The sequence below is a fragment of the Gymnoscopelus braueri genome (genome assembly GCF_963280865.1).
Source record: "Gymnoscopelus braueri genome assembly, chromosome: 21".
NCBI lineage: Eukaryota > Metazoa > Chordata > Actinopteri > Myctophiformes > Myctophidae > Gymnoscopelus > Gymnoscopelus braueri.
The window spans coordinates 17588348-17604573 of NC_137623.1; the positions used below are offsets into that span (position 1 = coordinate 17588348).

The window sequence follows — 16226 nt, forward strand, 5'->3', positions numbered from 1 at the left end:
GCGTTTACGTTTATGTTTTAAGAGGCATCAGACTCCAACAACAATTATGAATCGGCCAACATGTCCCAATAACTGAAAAAGATATATATATACTGTATATATATTTTTTTTATTACGGTTTTGGTGATAAAGGACCCACATGTTTAAAAGGCTGGTATGCTTCTTTAACATTTTGTGAAGTGAGTCTGACAAGGGTTCAAAGGCAGCATTAGAACAGTGTTGAAGGTTCAGAATATTGGTACATACAAAACGATATTTTATTTAGAGAAACGGATTTAAAAAAAAAACATTAACGAATAGTAACGAATAGAATACATGTTCACCATTATAGTCCAGAAGTGCTTTTTGTTATTTTGGTTGCCTACCATTGAACAAGCTGTGCGTAGCAACAAATGTTCATTGTCCGTTAACCACAATGCCACTTCCAAAGAGGAAGTACTTCCTTGGATGACCGTCCATCATAGGCGAAAGGTTCCAACCAAGAAATGTGTATATTTCTCTGTAGTCAAGTGCAGTCTTTGGTGGTCTCAAGCTCTACGGTTACAGGCAGACAACCAATAAGCAGAACAGTGTTGTTGTTTCAGTTATATTTCTGGTGTCTCTGTGTTAGGATACCATGAGCTGGATGAGCCTGGCCACCACAAGCACATTGAGACTGTTCCCCAGCACTCGATACTGCTGCTTGACCGATATCTTCTCTGGGAAGGCTGCAGGAAGTGTTGAAAGAAAGAAAGAAAGAAAGAAAGAAAGAAAGAAAGAAAGAAAGATTTTCAGTTTTATAGTTGCACCATTCACACACTAATTCAGCATAGCGATAGTTCATGTAGGCACGGAAGGCAGGAGGTTTACATGATATTAATTAATACATACACCTACAAATCAGTCTGTCTCTCCACGTTCAACCTCTCTTCATTCTCATTCGCTACAAGCTAACTCACAAACACTGTCATACTCACAGTGCATCTCAGGCGGTTCATTTAAGCGGTCTCTATTCACTGTTCATTCTACGTGCTTCGCTGTCTCAGCTGGTTGTACAGCTGTCATTTTCACAATTCCCTCCACCTCCCCGGCCTCCTCCCTGTGGCATTTAGTTCATATTTACAATTTAGGCATTTAGCAGACGCTCTTAATCCAGAGCGATTTACAGTAAGCAAGGACAACACAAGATAATACATCAAATGCATAGAACTAGATATATAATAGTAAAGTAATACATAAGTAAACCAATAATCTAATAATAACTAATACATACGTACACCAAGAACCTATCATCAGCCTGTACATTGAAACTATACACATGCATAAGCCTGCAAGGTCATCAAGGCTAGGGCAAGTGTTACGGGCTGATGTGGAGTCTGAAGAGGTGAGTCTTCAGATTACGGTAGAAGATTGGGAGTGAGTCTGCAGTTCTAATTGCAATGGGGAGTTCATTACATTGTTTGGGAGCCAGAAGGGAGAAAAGTCTGGGACGTGTGGAGCGTTGTCCCGGATGTTTTAGCGAATATTGTTAATAGGATGATTCTGTGGATTGTACTGTGGTTCTATGGATTGTACAATGATATGTGGTAGTTTAATTATGCAAAAGAAAGTTCAATGTTATGTTCATGTAATAACTGTATCTTATGCTCTGCTCCTCGGGGTTTGTGATCTCAGATTCTGTGTCATGCTTGCGCAGGTAATCTGTCATATCTATCACATGAGCAGACTCACACCGCCAAACTGAATGCAATATCATTGCAATAAATGGTAAATGGTTAATCCTGAGTGTCTAAATGAATTAGAATTACCACAAAGTATTCTTCAATCACCTATATTTAATCATATTTACAATGGATCTTTGTAAAAAGAAAAATACTATGCATAAGGCAAATCCATAACTGTCTTTTACAATGTAATCTGAGTGTTGATTCTGTATGTGACTATTATTAAACAATGTTGGACAAAGTACACAACCTTATTACTAGAGTCAAGGTACAGACACTGTAGGCCTATCCTTGGATAATTTTTTTCTTTTTTTTATGTGCGCGTGCAAAACTGCATGGCAGTGTTCTGATACAGCTGTGTGTGTGTATGTGTGTGTGTGTGTGTGTGTGTGTGTGTGTGTGTGTGTGTGTGTGTGTGTGTGTGTGTGTGTGTGTGTGTGTGTGTGTGTGTGTGTGTGTGTGTGTGTGTGTGTGTGTGTGTGTGTGTGTGTGTGTGCGCGCGTGTAGGCATTAGTCAGAAAATTGCTGTAGATGCAGATTCCTCAGAAATAAAACAATCAACCTATCTTAAAATCCCAGTTACACTTCTTAGCTTTACAATTGCTGCAACAACACTGCTGGCAGTGAAACAAACTAAATAAAGAATAAATAATTGTATTAATAAATTGTCTACCATGCAAACAAGGAACTACACCAGTACTGTTTTCATTTTGAGGTTAACACTCACTCAGTTGTTTTTATTGATCAAAAGAAGTGCACTTCTGCAGTCAATGTAAACAATATTTGGGAATGACTACTGTACTACTGTCACATCTTCTCACAGTGGTGACAAGTAAGCTATTCAAACTTGAAGAAGTCCTTCAATTCAATTCAATAGCTGACTTCAAAGATATGCTTAAACGTAACGAATAAAGACAACCTTCATATAAATGTATTGGAGTCAAAAGTACAATATTTGTCTTTGAAATGTAGTGTAAGTTAAATGTTTTAAAATAGAAACTTAAATAAAATCTTAGTTTTTCAATTTGATTAGAAACTGCTGCACTTTATGGTTTGTGCTAATGTCATAATAGGCTTACCTTGATTCTCTCTCTCGTATAGATCTGTATACTTTATTAATATTTGTTTACGGGTGTCTTTATTATGATGTTACTCTTCTGCACCTACTGTCCTTATATATAAACTGAGACCGTACCCAAAAACGTGGCGTGAGTGTGGTTAGTTAGTTATGGTAAATGTTAACTTACAGAAGTCCTGTGGGAAGCCCATGAGGTTGGCGATCTCTCTGGGAGTGAAGTAACGCAGCTTCAGACTGGACAGACGCTCCAGTTTGTCCTCTTCTGACATCTGATCCAAGCCCTTAAACACAGCCTCCATCTGCACAAACAGAGAGCACGCAAACACACAAAAATACTAAATAAACGTATCTTATATTATCTAATTAAGAGTAAAATGATTTGCCTTTGGTACTATACAACATAGTAGCGGCAATAACAACAATAACAAAGGAATACATCAAACATGCATTTTGAAAATGCTAAATTTCAACAGCTCTGATCAATTTGAGCTACAGAAGATGATACGAGTAAATTCATAGTTGCGATTTCCCTACTATACATATAATATAGGTGTAGCAATTAGGTACATTGTCCAGGGTTGGTCTGAAGAGAGAGAACACAGCGAGGCTCACCTGTATAAAGAATTCTTGCCATATATCAGTAGAACTTGTGGATTGTATAAGGAGCTACTGAAAATAATTAAAATTAGAAAGACAGGAGCCAGTATGGCTTGTTTCAGACAGAAGCTGAACTGAGGTGCTGCATACAGAGCCAGTATAAAATCAAGGCAAGTTTATTTGTATAGCACGTTTCAATTCAATGTGCTTTACATAAAACATTCAAGGAGCACTTCACCTATTTTCAACCTTACCTTTAATCATATAATTGATCCTCACTAATGCTCAATATAAGATGCCACAATTTCTGTCTACTACCTACAGGATGTGTTTCATTGGTGGACTGTGGGCAGTTCAGAAACCTGCCTACCAATGACATCATCGATGGGGATTCCAAGCTAATAGAAACTACAGCCTTTCTTTTCCTGGAAAGTTAGCATGCTTAAATAGAAGCCATTGTTCTTGCATTAATAAAAATATATTTACAGAGTGAGGAGACAGAAATAGAGCCATCTCATAATGAGCATTAGGGAGGATCAATTACAGTATATGAATATAAAAGTGTTCCTTTAAGCAAAGGAAACGCATTATAAAAGGCGTTATTAGAAAACAATAAAAACAAAAGAAGAAAAGTTAAAATGAAATGTTTTTGAACTGTGAATCATGCAAAGCTACTCTAGTGGAGTCCCAGAATTTAAATATAATAGCTGGAAATGAGCTAATAGGCCCCCCTTTAAGGAAAGACAAGAATGAAGTCACTTCCTACCTCTGTTTCCACACAGGACTGCAGTACAGAACCGGTTCCCTCCACATAATGACCATAGCTGTTAGAGAGAGCACAGGAAAACACAAATAAATGGAAAGCCAAGCATTTGTGTCTTCATGATTCAGACATTTTTGGGGGGTCTATGTGGCCTAATGCATCGTAAACTGGGGTTCCTTGAAATGAAGAAAGTTTGAGAATCACTACACTAAGCAACACCAACAGTGTTCTGTGTCACTTTGGCAGAAAATACATGCAAGCTCTGAGGATACAATATAAATGCCTTCTGGTGGTCAGTCACACGTATGTCAACACAGACAGTGCCAGAGTGAGGATGCACCTATCGCCTTTGAGCATACAGAAAGACCAATGTTTTCCACAAAGCTTTTCCTCTACTTTCACTAGAGGAAAAGCTTAATTGGGGAGGCAGGTTGCTAGGTTGCATGGTCTCAGAACATAGTTAATCTCCTTAATCCTCTTAATACTTGTTAACTTCTTAGATACTTATTTGTTAGCAGCTTCAAGCCTTCAAAGAGTGAGAAAGAGCAAAGGAGAGAGAGCAAGAGACAGAGAGAAAGAGGGACAGAGAGACACAGAGAGAATTGATGAAAATAAATGAAAAAAATCTACAATCTTATTTAATTGAACATTATATTTTAACCAATATGTATGGTAGAGTATGTTTAACAATATAACTAGTACATCTGCAGTAGTTGGAGGTGATCTCCCTACTCTTCCATTGATACATTTAACATTGCTCATTGCTTAACAGACGTAAGACAACGGACATAAGACTTACTGTACTTAAACCCTATTTGCTTCATTGACCGTTGTGAGCTTGTAGAACGGCTCTTTTCGCAGAATGTTTGCCTATTATGAGATTCCCAGAATACGGACACTAGGGTTCATGTGGTTAATAAAGATTTTAACGAGTTGCTTGTTCTTTGCCAAACCACAGCAATAAATGTTCTATCCTCATCGGTGCGCCTGTCCAGCAGCCAATGTTTTGGACCCCCCGGGGTGCCACCTCTCCAGCTCTCCACCTCTCCAATCAAATCTCACCGGGCACCTAGGCTCGCGGGTTCGAGTCCCGATCCCGACGACCTTTGCTGCATGTCACTCCCCGTTTCTCTCTCCACATTTCCTGTCTATGTACTGTACACTATCAATAAAGGCCGAAAAAGTTTCACGACTGAACATTTTTGACCCAATCTGTGATTTGTGAAACAGCATGAAAGGATTCCCCCCTACTAGTGCTCCGTTTACTAAAACAATTAGCACAATGTGTGAAGTTATGATGTTTACGTATTATCGGTCTAAATACATGTTCCCACTTCCCACTGTTATACATACAGCCAACGAGTTAAAGAAGTTAAAGGCTTTTAGCTTTGAGACCATTAGGTTTTATGTAAGACGCTTCTGAACATGTATTCTATTGCTAGTTTGACAAATTCAAATATTCTTTAATCTTACAATAAATGTAATATCTATTATTACTGTAGGGCTTGACTTTATCAGCCACATGCTTTGGGGTTATGGCTGATTTATACTTGGTTGTGTGCCATGCATTGCACTGAAATTAGCAGATCTACAATCTACAACACGTAGCAGTTCTGCCATTTTCAGTGTGTGCCCCCCGCACGCAAACAAGACTAATCATCCCTTAGAGCAGTGGTTCCCAAACTGGGGGTCCGAACCCCCAGGGAGGTCCCCAAATTATTTTGGGCGGTCCCCAGATGATTAGCAACATTGTTTTCTCACTCAACAGTAAACAAATCAACATACAGCTTAAGGTATACAGGGTATTTGCACATTTCTTAATGACAATTGAAGGACTTAATACCTTTTTAATACCTCTAAAATGAAATTAAAATAAAGTAATAATAAGACCATTACTACGTAAAAAATAACCAACAAACTATACTATAGAACATTTACAAACATTGTCAAATATTACCTTAGAAAGAGGCAAAAGAATATCTAAACTTGAAAATATCCGATCTACAAGCTTGTGCTTGTAGATCTGCGATTCTGCGATTTTCAAAATATTTATCCCTCAACTCATACAATTCCAAGTGTTTGCCAGGGTGGGGGGTCCCCAGTTCAATTCTGATTATTTTGGGGGGGTCACAGCCTGAAAAGTTTGGGAACCCTTGCTTTAGAGAAAGCCAAGAGAAAGACATGTTGACTATATGGGGACTCTGTGGAAATGACTGAAATCAGTCGTGGCGACTAAGAACTTGAATCCATGCGTACCCTTTGGTGAAGCAGATGGACCTCCGGCAGGTGGGCCTGACGATGTCCATCAGCATAGCGTAGCGCAGCAGGGTCTTAGGGGGCAGGAGGTACCGCTCCATCCCCGCTCCCTCTCCCCCCTCGGCCTCCGGCTCCGGCATGAACTCCCGGATCTGCCGGAGCGACGGGTCGCTGTTCTGACTGGACTTCCTCTGGACGTCGCGTGTCGTCTCCAGCTTGTACAGGACGCCCCCAGCTTCCTCCGCCTGCGTGCAGGTGCCCGGGCAGGAAGCGTGTGAGGCGGGCGCAGAGAGGTCCGAGGCTTTATTCTCAGCGGGTGGCGGGAAACCTTCTAAGATCTGCTCAGAGGGACAAATATGCAGACATTGTTGTGGCAGGTGGGAGGAGCATGTACTGAATATAGTTACTGGGTGTCAACAAACATGTCACTCAGTGTGATCCTGAGGAAGGATACACAAATGAATGATTGAAATGCTCCTGTACCGTGTTGATGTTTGACATCACAACTGATTTTAATTGCACCGACAGGGGTCTAAGGGCTGCAAAATGTAGGCTAGCTATGATGTTAACTAAACTTTTCCTTAACCACATAAACCATTTTGTCCTTATTCTGGCAAGTCATAATAGGTGAACAATTTTGGTCAAAATAGCCAATCTATAAGCTCAGAACGTGTCACATGACATGTTTCTGGTAAAGACATTTGGTGTAGAGGGGAAAAGGAGCTGACAAAGTATAGACCCCTGAATGTTCTCCCCGTCTCTACCTAGGAAAAACTACACAGCAGTGAACTGCACACACGTTTTGTTTTGTTTGGTCTCTTCTCTCTTATCTTGTTTCTATCTAGACTATTGGAAAACTGAGTGTGGGCAGTTAAAACACTTATATGGCCCATTATGTTATACCAGAATGAACTGCTTTCTCTGCTGACATGAAATGTATGAGCAAATTAACTAAACACATCAAGGATCTGTGTTAGATCATCCGTCCTTTTGATTTATTCTGTCACTGCCTGTCTGCAACAGTAATCTTTGAGGAGATGGGAAAACCTTACAGTAGAGCAGGACAACCATCAGTGCAGCACTAAACCAATCGGCCCTTTATGGTAGAGTGGCCAGACAGAAGCCATTACTCACTAAAAGGCACAAGGTAGCCTGCTGCATGTTTGCCAAAATACATCTTAATGCCACTAAGACCTTGAGATCAAAATCTTGGTCTGATGAAACGAGGATTGAACTATTTTGCCACAAAAGTGTATTGAGGAAATCAGACACTGAGCATCACCTTATTAAGGGGCTGTGTCAACACAAAGCGTTTTTTGAGTTGGCAGCACTTGTCTGCCATTCTAAGGTAAAGACACGCTGGTGCGCTCCTCTTTCCAGCGCCTGAGCATAGCGCGCTGCCCGGCGTTTTTTGGCGCAGCGCCCTGTGCACTTAAAGTTGGAAACAGTTCAACTTTTGGAGAGGGGCGCTGCTTTTTTGGTCCTCCTGGCTGTGTCTGACAACTCTGTAACTCTACAGTCAAACACAGTGGTGGCAGCATCATGTTGTGGGGATGTTTTTTTCCTGCAACAGGGACTGGGAGACTAGTCAGGATAGAGGGAGATGCAGAAAAATATAGAGCAATCCTGAGTGAAAACCTTTTTGCTCAGATTCATAAGATTGAATTCTGATTCTCAGGATCCCAGGACTGGGTGAAGGTTTATATTTCAACACTCTGCATCCAACATTGAATGATTCTGCCTTGAAGAATGGGAGATACTCCCAAAAGAAATATATGCCATATATGAATGTGACCCAAATCTGATTGCGTTTTTTTGTTCACACTCCTCAGCTATTTGGGCCACATTTTCTCATTATGTGAACCCAGAATGGGTGCAAGCACTATCAGCCTTGTCTGCAATCAGGAAAGGTTAACGGCATTGTATTTCTGTGTCACTGTGACACCACTGGTTAATGTTGGGCTCACTTACCTCTGAGTGTGTCTGGAAGGAGAAGCTGCCTGTTTTTCTGGCAATAAGGAAGTAACGCAGTCTTGAGTTTGGGATGCCAAGCTGTGTTCAGAAATGAGAGGAGAAGAGAAGAGAAGATTTTTACAAAATGAGTCTTATTTGGAATATGATAATAACAAGATGTATGATGGAGTCTTAGTTGGCATATCATGACAAGTATAATTAAGACTTATTTGGCATATGATAATGCCAAGGTGCATAGATGAGGTCTTACACTTGTCGGTGAGACCATGAGCTCCTGAAAAGTGTATCCACAATTCTTCAGTGTTTCCACCAATGATTCCCTAAATAAAGAACAGAAACAAGAAGTCAAGACCAAAATCATGTCTTACAACATTAAATTACATAGTTTGAAGAAGAATATGAAACTTTGTTGTCCAAAAGTGTATATATTTTCTGGGAAAAGGACGACACAAACAACAACCAAAATTGTGTTGTATTCATCTCAGATATAAGTGTTTTCCAGACTAGGTTATAACCTGTCTTTCCTTCTTTCTTTTAAAGAAAGTTCAGATGTTCAAGGTGAAGGAGCCAAAACTTTTCGGTGAGAGAAGGCAGAAGGCAACATTCTTTAGTTTACCATCCTGGCAGGCAGTCAGGCTAATGCTTTTAGAAAGGCTACAGTCGGGTTTCTTTGGCCAGAATCCCCAGGGAAGGTCAAAACACACACATAGCCTGACCCACTTACCCATTGGCTGCCCGCCAAGTTGCCATGGGGACTACCCCCCCATCCCCCCCGGCCCCACTGCTTGCACCCACCCTTGCTGTCTCCACTAGTGATTGTCCGTCCGACATATCGGTTCCATCGAAATATCGGGCATGTCGGTACATTTTGTACAATATCTGTACCGGCTGCTTCAATATATTAATTATGGATATCATCGGCCATGAAGAATTCATATCGGATAACGTCTAGTCCAGTAGTCTCGCAAACCAGACAACTATTCCACAATCTCTGAATGCTACATAGCCTGGAACTACATGTACACCTCCTGAAAGCTGATAACAGGAAGATGTCATATTTGTCATTTCCATTCTCGAAGATATATTTTAAAATATCTTAAAAATATATTTTTGCTAAGGAGCAAGGCCAGCAACCTATATATGCTTCTCATAATTTGATTTACATCCGCTTCACTCCCATATCATTTTCAGTGCTTCCGTTGCACAAACTGTAAGGATGTCACGATATATTGTCCCGTGATACTGTATATTGCGATACTAAAACGTGACGATATGTATCATCGTGATGTCATACTATATCGCGATTTATATTTATTTATTTTTGCCTGGTGAATGTTTAGATTATAGATGATGGCCAATGTTGATGACGACTAAAACTTAATTTAAAAAAAACATTGTAATAATAATAATATCATATCGTATCGATATTGTGAGCCCAATATCGTGTAGACTTATAGTCCAGTGGTTCTCAACTTTTTTTTTTTCAAGGACTCCCAGTCTGATAAGAGATAAATATGATTTGTATCTCTGGGACTCCAATCTACACAGTAAAATCCTTGTTTAACTGTATGATAAAGTTAAAGACGCATAAGGTTCCATTTAATTTGGTTCCTAACCATCAGTCATTTAGCTGGGGACCCCCTGGAACCTCCTCACGTTGAGAACCAGTGCTCTCTAGTCTCCGTGGTTACCTTGCCGAGGAGGTCTCGAATCCCTTGACGTTCTCCAGCAGGATGAATCGAGGAGGCGTGGCCAGCCTACAGGCAGGGGAGGGGACAGTTGTTCAAAATTTGCACATGTGCTACAACACTTAAGCAATGCATCTGGTCCGTCCAATGTGATTGTAATGTCCATGTCAAATACATAAATCAATCAATCAATCAATGTTTCAATAGGAACTAATGAGCATGTCACAGTGAGGGAGCGCTTATTGATTAGAGGATCGGGTGGCTCAAGGAAAACCTGCCTACACCACATGGACCTACGACAGACCAGCTGTGTCACACCCTGCAAGGACCCCCTCCCCCCCCCCCATCTGTCCCATCTGTCCCATCTGTCACCGTAAATACTGTACCTACGACTGCCAGATTATCCTGCATGTTCTGTCAATTTCAGTGCTGTACTATTTGATGCAACATTTTGTATATAGTAGGCCTATACTCGACTGAAGCCATTCTTAGTCATAGGTATTTGTCGACTAACCAATTAGTTGATTTAATCAACAAATCTGTTAAATTGTGCATTATACAATTATACATGGAGAGGTTGAGGTTGAGGTTGAGAACTAAACATTCTAAAGTTGATTTCACAATGGCTACTAGCTATTTAAAGGTAGGGTAAGTGATATTTTTTGGTTAAAACAAAAAGTATTTTGTTAAAAGGTTAAAATACTATATTCTGATAGTAATCATTGCTATAGAGTGTTTTTTCAGTAACAGATGTCTCCCTGTCTCTCCAGCTCTTTAATAAACAGAAAATACATTTTTCGGTAGGTGTCAAAATCTCAGCCAATCAGGAGAAAGTACCCATTTTTAAGCTTAATTTGTATAGTGTTCCAGTTCCAATTTTGCCTGCTCATTTCTTAGTGTCATCACTTCCAATTTCACTTGTTTAATCTGTATCCTGATTGAGTTCTCTGTCCTGGTTGGATAAAATTGGAAATGAAACTGAAACTGAAACGAAAATGCATTTTCTGTTTAATAAAGAGGTGGAGAGACAAGGAGACTCCTAATACTGAACAAACACTCTATAGCAATGAGTACTATCAGAATATAGAGCTATTTAACAATTATTTTAACCAACGCAAATCACTTACCCTACCTTTAAACTTGTAGACTGGTAGAATTAAAGTGTCACTGTATATCTAGAGTTTACAAGAGATAAGATAATCTCATCATTTTTCAATAAATAATTAATTCAGCATGGAATAAATCTTAAAACAGAATACTAATGCACTAATAAAGTCTTGGTCGACTAAGACCAAATCAACAGATTGATTTATCGACTATGAGGGGGACAGCCCTAGGAAATATGCTAGTCTGTGCAATATACTGTATCTTTATTGCATAAATACTCAATACTCATGCCCACAAGAGCCATTAGCTCATAGACAGGCCCTTACTATATCTCTAACTCAGTCATACAGTAAGTACTGTAAGTACAGTCATAAGGTTTCTTATTCTTTATTCATTTTTCTATCTGTGATTTCTTTGTTTGCCAAATTCCTTGTGCATGTGAACCAACTCTGACTCTGATTTTAAAAAAAAAGATGTCCTTATCTCAGCAACTGCACCAGCATCTCAAAACCAGCAAGAGCCCATCACTGAACAATACCTTATTCTGTGTGTAGGAAGTGACTAGTGGCTACAGAAATAGACTGGTGGAAACAAAAAGGGGAAGCCCATCCACTACGGAGGTGAGGTAGAACACTGACTGTAAAATGACTGCATCATGATCACATCTAGGACAAAAGCCAGCTGTTCAGACAGATAGAAGGACACATTGTAGGACAGAGTGAGTAGTGGTGGTTGATACGAGCTGTGTCTGACCTTGGAAGCAGACTGAGAATATAAAGAAAGCTCTTGGTCCTTGGGTCAGCCGTGTCTCCCTGCAAACCGATTCTGTACAGAGACACACAGGGCAGGTGGAAAAAAAAGAGCTAAAGTGGGAGCAGTTTTGTAAACAGATAAATAACCATGATGGTATTATTTTGGGGGGTTGGATTCTTCATGCATCTCTCTTTCTCTCATACACACAGAGATGTGAAAACCTACCTGGTGAAAGGTTGACATGGCGGACTCATCAAAATCATGTCAAATGATAATTTGTTGAAGTTATCCAGCGTCATCCCCTGAAAACAAAGAAATCCAAGCTTAAACAATATTATGCACAAATAGCGCCACAGGCTTACCAACTCCAGAATAAATCAACAAGGCAACACTGCCATGTCATAATAACTGAACAAAACAGTATTCCATAATAACATAAAAATGGGTCAAACTTATATAGGCTAAATCAGTGCAACATGAAACACATTTAACATTTCATGCTATTTTTTATGTTTAACCACTAAAAACACTATACTTCATTGAACAGGGTCCCCCAGGGGTCAATACTTTGCCCCCTCTTTTTTCCCTCTACACCTAATCCTTCGCCACAAATAGCAGATCAACATAAGCTCACAAGACAATAACGTTGTGAGCTTGTAGATCTGCTCAAGTAGTGTCTTGGAGGAGAGGAGGAGGGGGGAGGAGGGGTGCAAAATGGAGACAGACCAGCGTAAGTTCTCCGAGTTACAAAAAGAGGTTGTGCTTCAATAGTGGCATTTCTCATGTGAGTGCTAATCTGCTTAACCCAAAATCCAAAAATATGAAAAAGGTAGCACGTCCCAAATTTCATTAGCCTGGTTCCAAACCATAGACCCCGCCCACTCTCTGAGTGGACTGCCTCTTGGTCTGGTGTTGAAATGTGAGCCTAGGATATCTTCGATACCCTCCAGTACCGTCCAATGAGAGTCGGAGGTGGGGGTGGGTCTGACGACAAGCCAATCAGCGAATATCTGCTAAAACAAGCTGTGCGATGACGTCAGATGTAGGCGGATCCGTGGATCTCTTGTGATTGGTTTAGGGAAATTCGAATCCCCTCCCCCTTGCAATCGGCGACACTGCAGCCAATTTCAGACTGAAGCTCCACGCAGCTTCAGGCTGATAATCAGGCTAAAATGTTATGCCAATAGAGGACAAAATACCCATATTTCAAATGAAGTTTATTTGACACACACCAAAACACTTCAACAAAATGTGAAAATAGCAGATCTACAAGCTCAAAACGTGTCTCATCGGGAACAAATTGTGAGCTTGTAGATTGACTATAGTACAACGAAGTATAATGCAGGGCTAAGTGGTCAATCAGGCAATTCGATTTAGTCAATTATAAACAATGTTTTAGAACATTTTGGGGGTGTTCATTCGTTGATAAAGAAGAGAAAACAATGCTTCTCTCTCGATTATTCAGTTATAAGTCGGTTATTGGTTCTAAATATCGGTTTCAATATATTTTTGGGTAATTGCCCAGCCCTGGTTAGGAGACAGGCGAGGGGACTGCCTGTCTGCAATGCTTGCTGCTGCTGAGCAAGCATTGGACCTTTACTCCTCAGTAAAACCTCTGAAGTTACACTTTTACCTTAAACACCTAATTAAAAAGCTACAGTCACGGGACAGTGTCAGCAGCAGCAAAACAAATAACCGCTTCTTTTTTAAGCTTGTGATTTTATGTATTGTGGCAACACGGTAGACAGGATATTCATAGTAGTTCAATGTAAATTAAATGAAAGAAATTCAAATGATCATCAGCTGGGTCGTGTCGTATATATTTTCGCTTGTTTGCAGAGGCCATGATGGGGTTAGTCAAGGGTGTTCGAACGGTTCAAAATTCCTTGCCTTCAGAATGTAGGCCAGGTTGAGTGTGGTCAACCACCCCAACCGACCCACCCTCCCTCGCCCCCATCAACACACACCTCTATGGTCTTGGGCCAGAGGGGCGTGTCCGGGAAGTTGTGCTTGTAGATCTCATTGGCTGTGGTGTTCACGTCCACGGCGGCCACGACCTGCGCCGCTACGCTGCTCTCTAGAGGGAGAGAAAGCTGTATGACCTGGATTGTTCTGAGTGATGCACACACATGTTAAATACACTGTTATTTAATGTATACATTTGTAACTCGGAGGTTAACCAAATGGACCGTTTACATGTGCACACTGTCAGAGTTCATTTAACACTTTTACTGTGTACTGGATATTGGCTTCCATGGGTGCTCAAACGTCAATCATGTGATCAGTGAGTCCAGACTGAGACTATGGAGGTTCTGCCTGGGACGACTTGTCCAGTTGTTCCCCATAGCAACTCCATAGAAGCAGAACTAAACTTTAATCAACTTTAATGAACAGCTTGTGAACATTTTTCTTTCTTGAAACATACATTATGTTGACTTTTGCTTTGAAGTCAGGTTATAATGTAAGGTTATTGACTTAGTCTTAGCCATTAAATCCTAGATATTTGTTTCTGGTTATTGTTGTCAATGAATATGACTGTACATACAAAACACTGTCCTTATAATCCTAAGAAATAAGACAAACCAGGTTAATATCCAACATGAGACATAAGAACAAAGGTCAAAATAAGGACGAAAAACCCACAAATGCTGCTCCCGTGCAACAACCTTGCACATTAACGGTACAGCTTTGCCAACACTTAGAAATGGTTATAGGGCATATAGTATAGTATCTGGAGTCCATCTCAGAGCTGGGTGTCATTCTTTCACCATGTTGCTGGGTAGCTTGAAAAAGGTTCCATCACTGCATTCCCACTGCACTGGCACATCAACAGATGTGCAGTTTGCCATTATATCAAAGAGAGAATTATCCAATCCCCATCAGCATCATCCATTTCATTGTAGCAATACTTTTGTACTTTTACTCGAGTACATTTTGAATTCCAAATTTGATTTTTTTTTTTTTTTTTTTTTAGTACTTTTTCCACCACTGGACAATGCATGGTTCTTAAAGTGGGGTTCCTTGAAGAGGTTCCAAATGGACCCATACAGGTCAGTAACTCACAGACAACTGGGGGTTCTTGAAATTAAAACAAAGTCTGAGAACCACTGAAGGCTAACATCAGGTCCAATACATACAGAGCACACACTCTTTGGGTCTGTTTGTCCATAGAAGGAGTTATCTTTAACGCTATGTTACTTTCGAGCTAAGTCTGTAGTAAAAAAAAATAATACACTTCGCTACTCACCAAAACAATGACGGTTTTAAGATGGTGAAAGCCTACTTTCCTTAGTGGGAACACTCAGAGCCGCCCACCTCACGTCTAAAATACACTTTTTGGACAGAATAGAAAATATTCCACCAGATGGAGAAACAATTAGTTATTCCACTGCGCCCCCTACAGATCTTGTCAATAGAGAAATGCCATTGACCAGATCTGTAGGGGGCGCAGTGGAGGAACCTTAAAGAACATTTCCTTCCGGAGAAATATTTTATTTTCTGTCCAAAAGGTGTATTTTAGACGTGAGGTGGGGGGCACTGAGTGTTCCAACAAAGGAAAGTAGGCTTTCAACATCGTAAAACCGTCTTTATTTTGGTGAGTAGCAAAAGCGTATGTTTTATGTTTTACTACAGACGAGAGGCTGCACACTGCCGTGGGTGTGCGGGAAACGGCTCGAAAGTAACATAGCGTTAAGGAGAACTCCTTCTAACGCTATGGACCGGAGCTATCTCTCAGATACAAAAACCTCAAAGAAAGACAATATGCACACTTAAACATAATGTACATACCTTTCAAAGCATAGTGCATCCCTCCAATGCCACTGTACAGCTCTAAGACCCTGAGACCGTCCATTGTTGACGTTAAACAATCTGACAAAAGAATGTAAATACAATACACGTGTTTCCAGACGTGCGCCGTTCCGACCAGAAACATCGTCCGTGGAAAGGTTCCGGAGAGCTTTAGTTCCGCAATCATCAAATCATCAATATATATATATATATATATATATATATATATATATATATATATATATATATATATATATATATATATATATATATATATATATATATATATATAGTCTATAGTCTGTTACTTTGAGATTTGGCTCCATATCTATACAGAGTTTCAAAGACATCAAAGAAGGAAGAACAAAAAAAATATGGTTGTTTATAGCCCTAGAATGTCTGTGATCTTACATACATTTCAAGTATTCCAAATACACAGTCATAGATCGCTCTCGGAGCCCCACTGTGTAGTGGCGATCTGCGCGGCCATAAAAGTGCTCTAAACTCCGTCTGTACTC

General features: G+C 40.2%; 1 protein-coding gene across 2 annotated transcripts; it reads right to left on the reverse strand.

The window, feature by feature from the left end:
- Nucleotides 1-171: 171 nt before the first annotated feature.
- Nucleotides 172-15836, reverse strand: trdmt1 (tRNA aspartic acid methyltransferase 1). 2 transcript variants are annotated; one of them, XM_080418209.1, is made up of 11 exons: nucleotides 15709-15836; nucleotides 13887-13996; nucleotides 12145-12221; nucleotides 11920-11991; nucleotides 10063-10128; nucleotides 8622-8691; nucleotides 8369-8449; nucleotides 6398-6735; nucleotides 4145-4202; nucleotides 2951-3080; nucleotides 172-707 (listed from the first exon to the last, which is right to left on the reverse strand). In XM_080418209.1, the coding sequence occupies exons 1-11, from the start codon at nucleotides 15770-15772 to the stop codon at nucleotides 607-609; spliced, it is 1167 nt and encodes a 388-aa protein (XP_080274335.1). In that variant the 5' UTR covers nucleotides 15773-15836; the 3' UTR covers nucleotides 172-606. The 2 variants fall into 2 exon arrangements, with proteins under 2 accessions (XP_080274335.1, XP_080274336.1); XM_080418210.1 differs by lacking the exon at nucleotides 11920-11991.
- Nucleotides 15837-16226: the final 390 nt, after the last annotated feature.

Excerpts from the sequence above, each read along its gene's own strand:
- trdmt1 (XM_080418209.1), bottom strand. The coding sequence starts at position 15,772 with ATGGACGGTCTCAGGGTCTTAGAGCTGTACAGTGGCATTGGAGGGATG. Across the intron at positions 11,992-12,144 it reads CCATGTCAACCTTTCACCAG|AATCGGTTTGCAGGGAGACA; the intron begins GTAGGTTTTCAC and ends GTCTCTGTACAG. Across the intron at positions 3,081-4,144 it reads AGTCCTGTGTGGAAACAGAG|ATGGAGGCTGTGTTTAAGGG; the intron begins GTAGGAAGTGAC and ends CTGTTTGTGCAG.